Source organism: Ictalurus punctatus, chromosome 2 (genome assembly GCF_001660625.3).
Source record: "Ictalurus punctatus breed USDA103 chromosome 2, Coco_2.0, whole genome shotgun sequence".
Taxonomy (NCBI): Eukaryota; Metazoa; Chordata; class Actinopteri; order Siluriformes; family Ictaluridae; genus Ictalurus; species Ictalurus punctatus.
The window spans coordinates 16880117-16888368 of record NC_030417.2 but is presented as its reverse complement, the minus strand read 5'-3'; the positions used below and the strand labels follow the sequence as shown (position 1 = coordinate 16888368).

The 8252-nt window shown below is 37.6% G+C and overlaps 1 pseudogene and 1 gene segment (V, D, J or C); both read right to left on the bottom strand.

The window, feature by feature from the left end:
- Positions 1-233: 233 nt before the first annotated feature.
- On the bottom strand, positions 234-736 carry LOC128634982 (Ig heavy chain V region 914-like). The segment is given in 2 exon segments: positions 234-574; positions 694-736. Coding segments are annotated over 2 exon segments (384 nt in total).
- A 4549-nt stretch (positions 737-5285) lies between these two features.
- On the bottom strand, positions 5286-5935 carry LOC108278097 (Ig heavy chain V region 914-like; annotated as a pseudogene).
- Between the last annotated feature and the right edge of the window lie 2317 nt (positions 5936-8252).

The window sequence follows — 8252 nt, the reverse complement described above, 5'->3', positions numbered from 1 at the left end:
ATGTACAGTGCAAGTCAAACATTTAGGAAAATTTCGTTGTCTGTGAAAAAGCTAAATAATTTGCACTACTAGTGAAATGTTAGATCGGATGTTTCTATCTATTCATGATTTACTGTGCCTTAATCATGTCTATAATCAATTTATATTTCTTTATGTATGTAGGATGTGATGGATTTCCATAAATTGTACTTTTTAGGTTTTAACTCAAAATAAACTTCATACATATTTGAGGTTTAATTTTTGTTCAGTCCCCAGTGAGGTGTACAGCTGTGTGACTTTACACAGTAATAAACAGCCGTGTCTTCTGGCACCAGGCTGCTGATATCTATGTAAAGCACATTGTTGCTCATGTCTCTGGAGATGCTGAAGCGAGTTTTAAACGAAGCTCCAAAGTTTATGTTTCCACCACCCCATATGATCCAGATCCACTCCAAGCCTTTTCCTGGAGGCTGTCTGATCCAACCTGTGCCATAGCTAGTGAGGGCATAGCCAGAAATCTGACAGGACAACTTCACTGAGGCTCCGGGAGGTTTAACCTCAGCAGGAAATGAGGTCAGACTGATGCCATGCACATCTGAGAAGAGGAGAGCGGTAAAACATACAGAAGCTATTAAACACACTTCATTTCAACTCAGACTGAAATATGGAGCATATAAAAAGGTGAGTAAGGTGTGGAGAGATGTGTTTACTCACAGGGCACAGAGGATATCAGAAGAAGAAGAAGAGGCCAGCTCATGATTCCTCTGCTGTACTCGACCAAACACAGAGACTGCTGTGTACTTGCAGTATATTTATATCTGTCTGAGGTTGGGGAGATTTGCATGCAGTATGGGTTAAGTATTTAACATTAATTATGGCAGTCTGTCTACAGTACAGCATTTCTTCAAACATGTGCAGACAAATTCTTAAAGGAACAAACCAACAAATAAATCAGTTACATTTTATCAGAATATATTTTCAGAACATTCAGTAGGTTCAGAAGGTTAATTTTCTAAAACAACATCTCAGGCAATAGTTACTGCAAGGTTTATCTGTAATGCACGGCAAATAAATAGGTTAAATTTATAAAAAAAATTTTTTATATTTATTTCACTTATACATACATTCATACAAACATACACACACACACACACACACACACACACACACACACACACACACACACACACACACACACACACACACACACGTGTGTGTGTTTATAATAAATGTCTCTGGGGTTCAGTTTCCTGCTGAGGGAATATTTACAGCTCATGAGGATGTGCTTGTGTAAGTTTTTGTACAGCTCTGGAGTCTGTTGTGTCAGTTTGAGTCTCGTGCACAGTAATACACAGCGGAGTCCTGTGCACTCAAACCAGTCACCTGCAGCTACACCATGTTTTTGGAGTTGTCTCTGGTAATTTCCAAACGTCCCTCAATGTGTTTGGCATATATCGTTTTACTGGCATCACACCAGATAACCCCAATCCATTCCAGTGCTTTTCCAGCTTCTTGTCTGATCCAGTGCATGCCATAGCTACCAAAGTTAAACCCAGATCCTTCACAGTAAAGACTCAGAGTTTCTCCAGGTTTTTTCACCACTGCACCAGTGGGAATAGACTCCAGACTTTGACACTGAATGCCTGCCACATAAAAGAAAAACATTAGTGTATTAAAAAATACTAATGTAAAATATATTTGAGATTCAGCATGAGAACACACTGATGAGGCTGATTAGTAGCAGGAATAATGAGAATGGGATTTTCATGGTGAGTGTTGATGAGACTCGACTTCTCCATTCAGCTCAGCTGCACATAAATACTGTATGGACACACAGCACTCTGGATTTGCATCATGACATCATGATGGAATAAATGTGAGTCATGATGATGTAACCAAGAGGAACAGCAACTAAACCTTCAACACATTATGTTCATCTGCTGTGTTAATGTGAAACTCTCAAATACAGCAGAGGTTTGTGATTATCCTGGTGATGACAAAGCGGTAAAGGAGGCTTGTTCTTTATTATTACTTTTTATTTATTTTGCTTTTGAAAATGGTACATATCCTGTGTCACGGTTTCCCCTTTAAGCAGCGTGCGGGAGAGCATGTGGGCGCGCGTGCACGAGCAAGGTGAGCGAGCACCTGCTTCTCGTTTGTTGACAACCGTGACATTGTGTACATTTGACACATGCTTTTGTTTCTGTTATGTCTCCTCCCAGTTCTGTCATTGGCTGTTGTTTAGTGTGTGTCTAGATTGCTCAGCCGTCAGCAATCAAGGCGCTGATTATGTTTACATATATACCGCGCGCCTCCCAGCACACGGCGCGGAATATTAGATAAAATATAGTATAGTAGATTAGAATAGTTAAGATACTTAGTTTAGAGTCCTTGTCATAGTCATAGATCATTGCTGGTTTTTCCGCTCCCAGTTCCAAGTCATTGTTTATGTTGCTTGTTTTGTTTCTCGACCCTGTTTTCCGTGACCGCGACCTTGATTCCTGCTTTGCCCTGTTTATGAATGTTTGCCGATCGCCTGACATTTTGCATGTTTTGGATTACGTTTATGGATTACGATTTGGATTTATCTACCTGTGTCTCTCTTTAATAAAACTGTTGAACTGCACTTGCATCTGTCCTATCTGCGTTACGTCTCAAGACGTGACATCCTGAGTTAATCTAGATACTAAAAACAGAAATAATCATAAAATATGCAAATAGTGAAAGCATCTGATAAAAAAAGACAAAATCCAGATGTGTATCAGATAATGAGTGATACTGAATGTGTCTCATGAGAATGCAATGATGATGGGAGGTTAAAGTCTTTGAAAATTGGGAGGAGCTTCTTGGTGTTGAGGATATATGACTTTTTAGTGAAACAACATTTAAAGTTACTGGTTTATCTCTGACTGTTAAAAAGTGATGATATTGAAGACTGCTTTAAAAAATGCTAAATAAAGTTTAAACATAAACAATTACACATGTTTTGAAATTGGATTATGTGGAGCGCCCACAACACACGTCTCTGTGTTAGGTGTTTTCATAGAAATTATAACGTATTAGAATAAGTGCATTAATATAAATTTTTGATTTGCCTTCTGGCTGGAACTACTGTCACAGCTGCTGTTATAGAACTAATCAACACCTCTGACCAATCAGATTTGAGAATTCAGCAGCGCTGCACCGTAATGCAAGGTAAACACCAACCAAATTATAACATTAATTCATTTTCTGAAACTATTTCACAGTTATCTACAGTCTTCGATATCTAAAATTCTTTTAGATTTCCAATCTACTTGCTTACCATGCACAACTACTTTACAAACCAAAGCAAAAGACAATATTGTATTTAGTTTAATGTAAAAATAATTCATTTTAATGTATACATCAAAACACCTGCTAGATAGAAACAATTGTTTTTATACATGTTATTAACAATATACACTATTCATGAAAAAGTGTCAGTGAACACATTGAGACTGTACACTGTTTCCCTGCCCTTAAGAGTTTTCTGTACTGGGTGTCCTTATACAGGGATGTTGTTGATCTGTCTCACTGTGGTTCACGAGCGCAGTAATACACAGCTGAGTCTTCAGTCTGCATGTTCTGCCCTGTTAGTGTTACTGTGCCGTTGGACGTGTCTCTGGAAACCTGAAACCTGCTTTTCAGTTTCTCACTGTGGTAGGTTTTACCATCACCACATGCTCCTGCGACCCACTCCAGAGCTTTTCCTGCAGGTTGTCTTATCCAGTCTGTACAGTAGCTGCTATCAGTTACTGAATATCCAGACACTTTGCAGGTCAGAGTCATTGACTGAACAGGGGTTATGAGTGTGGATCCGGGCTGGATCAGCTCAACACAGTGGACACCTGTTAAAAAAAAGTTATTTTAATCTTATAAAATGAAAATGTGCCCAAAAGCCATTTTTATGTCAAAAGTAAAAACACTTACAGTGCACAGTTGTTAGCAGCAGCAGGGATGTAGAGATCATGGTGTGTGTTGAAGCAGAATAAATCTGGTCTTCATTGCTTAAATATATAACAGGGAAGGACATTTGCATAGAGACTCTCCTTCTATAAGGATACATTTGAGGGAGTCTTCTAAATCAAATCACCTCCCCATCTATCAAACATGTCATTTTAAATATATATTTTAAAAAAAATACATGGGACACCATACCCTGTCTATTTAAATAAATCTATCAACCCTGTTTGCATTTATGTTTTAATAAATCAGAAGCTTTACTTAGTTGTTAATATGTAAGTTTATGGACTGTCAGGTGTTTTCAGGTGAATAAGCAAACACACTACAATACAACCACATTTAGTAAGTAATAAAACACAGCAGGGCAAAAATTGCTTGGGGAGTAATGGAATACATGTAACAGCATTCTGTAATCAGGATACAAAACACTGGTAAATGTAATCCATTAGTTATTTCAAAAAACAAAGTAATCGGATTACAATTATTTTCATTTAAAATCAAAGAAATGAATCTTTTCACATAACACAATATAGACAGCTGCTTGATTATAGGTAGTTCTAGTTCCCTCTTACCAATTGTGGCTCACATGAGAAACCTCTATTTGTCACATATACATTACAGCACAGTGAAATTCTTTTCTTTGCTTGTTAGGAAGCTCGGGTCAGAGTGCAGGGTCAGTCATGATACAGCACCCCTGGAGCAGACAGGGTTAAGGGGCCTTGGTGGTGTTGGAACTTGAACCCCTAACCTTCTGATCAGTAGCTATCTGTAAGGAGAAGTTTATGTAATATTTATGAAAGGAGTCTCCAGTGTCAGTAAATTTTCAGACACAGACTATTCTTCAGTACAGAGGACTTTGCACTTTGGGGTTTCTCAGCATGATGACAAACTGCTCTTTATTTTCTCATTAACTTCAAGAGAGAGAGAGACAAAAAAAAAAGAGACTGGAGAGGGAACAACTGTTTCTAACTACTATGATGTGTGATAAAGGGAGCTTAGCTTATTTTACAGATGTGCCATACAATTAAATGTAATTATTAGTGGATAAAATTTATCAGCCTAAGTATAAAAAATAAACAAAAACTTGTTAGTGTTGACAAATTGTGTTATGGGAGAAATAAACCATGGGATGTACTGTTACTGGAAAACTTGATGGTAAATTCAGGTGGTAACAGTAAGTCCACTTCACATCGGGCTGCATCACATTACACCATCACATGAATTCCGGTAACAGCACACCCCAAGTGTTCTATTCGCTAATTATCATGATTTTTAATTGTACTTTAATTTAATTGTAAAATGAAGTGAATAAACATTCAAAATGAGCACTCATTTTTATGCAGTTCCTTTATTATTATTATTATTATTATTATTATTATTGTTATTATTATAAACAATAACTACTGTTTGTGTATTAAAAAATAGATCAAGCTGTTAAAATTTCACTCCACTTGAAGAAAGTAAAAGTTTGACATGTTTTTGAATGGTTTTAGTCACATTGAGAGGATGTCTGCAACATGTCTCAAAGTTTTTGTAATCCACTATTCTGTGTCACTGTGACTGTTGCACAGTAATACACAGCTGTGTCTTCAGTCTGCAGATTCTGTCCTCCAATTGTTATTGTGTTAGTAGCAGTGTCTCTGGAGATGCTGAACTTATTTCAGTTCATCACTGTAATATGTACTACCACCAGTACTGATGTAGCCAATCCACTCCACAGCTTTTCCTGCAGGTTGTCGGATCCAAGCTGTACTATAGCTGGTAACTGAATATGAAACCTTGCAGTTGATGGAAAGACTCTGGCCTGGCTGGACTGTCCTGGAAGCAGGCTGAATCAGTTCCTCACCATGCACATCTGTGGAGGAAAACACATGGTGATCTCAATATATGCTGCACATTTATTGTATTGTAGTAAATGAATGAATTTGATAAAGCACTCACAGGAAGCAGCTGCCAGCAGGAGCAGTAGAGATCATGGTGTGTGGTGTTTGTACTGGGGTCTTCTCTGTTCTCCCAAGTTTAACAGAGTCCATCACATCTCATAGAATGATATCCAGCCCTGATACTTATATTTGCATATCTGGTGATGAGGGGAGATCATATTTAAAACATTTAAATTATGATGGAGAATGTGACTTTTTAATGGAAAAAAAAACAAAAAAAAAAACTTACATGACAGAAACCTCTTCACCAACTTCTGTTAGTTATACATCAATAATAAAGGGAATTAAAAATAGAGAATATTTTTCCTCTCCTGCCCACGTCTGTGTATTTTTTGTTTGAACTTAATTGTGATGTTTTCTAACCACCTATGTTGGTTATTTTCCCCCCACAATATAGATACATCAGTCTTTTAATCATGTTTAAGCTTTCACAGGTGTAATAAAACCAAAGTCATTACATTTCCTGCAAATTTAACATGTACACATTCACAGCATATAATAGCTATTATTATTATTTACTTACTAATTTATCAAACAGTGTGGATCATGCAACCTTTTTAAAGACACAGATATGTAATGTCTTAGTTTTTAAGGAGTGTTGTAAATACATTATGACACTGGGATTTTGCTGGAAATGCCAGGAGAACAGTCCTCTCAGTCCTTTTAATCTGTCATTTTAACCTCAACATGTTGGGTAGATGTTATCCAAGTAGAGAAACAGCACCTCTCAGAGGAATTAAAGCATAATGGAAAGCATGAGGTGCAGATATGCAAGTATATAAAATATAAATATGTACAGTGCAAGTCAAACATTCAGGTAAGTTTTATTGTCTGTGAAAAAGCTAAATAATTGAGTACTACTGAAATGTTGCATTAGACTTTTCTATCCATTCATTGTGCTTTCATCTTGCCTATAATCACATGAGATTTCTTTATGTATATACGATGTGATGGATTTCCATAAATGGTACAGTTTAGGTTTGAACTCAAAATAAACTTCACACACAGTTTACTTTTTGTACATCTCAGTGAGATGACTGTACAGCTGTGTGTGTCTTTGCACAATAATAAACAGCTGTGTCTTCTGGCACCAAACTACTGCTATCTACATAAAGCACATTGTTGCTTGTATCTCCAGAGATGCTGAAGTGAGTTTTAAAGGAAGCTCTGGAAGGTTTAACCTCAGTATGACACAAGGTCAGACTGATGCCATGCACATCTGAGAAGAGGAGAATGGTAAAACACAGAAGCTATTAAACACTTCAACTCAGGCTGAAATATGGAGCATATAAGAAGGTGAGTAAGGTATAGAGAGACATGTTTACTCAGGGCACATCAGAAGAGGCCAGCTCACGATTCCTCTGCTGTACTCAAACACAGACTGCTGTGTACTTGCAGTGTATTTATCTGGCTGAGGTTAGAAAGATTTGCATGCAGTATGGGTTAGGTTTTAACATTTGTTATGGTGGTCTGCCTACAGTACAGCATTTCTTCAAACATTCTCATTTATAAATGAGAATAGACAGATTCTTAAAGGAATAAATTAAATTTAATCAAAATATAGTTTCAGTGTTGCATATGTGGCATTCCCAAGTGGAGGGATTTGTTTATCCCCAATTCAGTAAGTCCAACTACACCACCCTGGGGGAGGACCAGGGAAATACTCCCAAATAAAAAGGCACACAAGTTTCACCAATCAGGGCAAGGAACATGAGTGAGATGAGCACGAATATAAAAATGATTTGACACTTAATCATTTAAGCTTGACATGTAAATATAAAATTGCTCTCCCATGAAGCACAATATGCATTTTAAAACTAAACACTTCTCCAGGCCCAGGTTTGGCAGAAACAAGGCAGGCCAGCTACAGCTCAGTAAGGACCACAGGACTAGTCATCCAATTCATTGGAAGTCACACCCAAACAAAACAAAAGATCAAAACAAAGAAAGTGGCCTTAAAACAAAATCAGGTAAAACAAAAACCCAAACAAAACAATTGTTGAAGCAAAACAGCAGCGACGTCACATGTAGTGTCTTCGGCTAGGGGTTTGTCTTAGAGAAGACTTACTCAACTCCCCACTCTCACCTTGACACAAAGATCACAGTATCAACCTAAACCTACCTAAGTCCCGATGTGAAAAAGGGAGAGATGAACGTTGCATTAAACTGAACAAACAGCAGACGCGAAGTTGTATAATTACTCACAGGTACCGCGGCTCGACCCACACACAGATTTCAGCCACCGGATAAATGTTGCGATCAATGAACGCGATCTCTGGCGCTACCTGCGCCACTCTAAGACTATAAACAATAAATTAGCCTTGAGGTGTTCACCTCATTACGCCA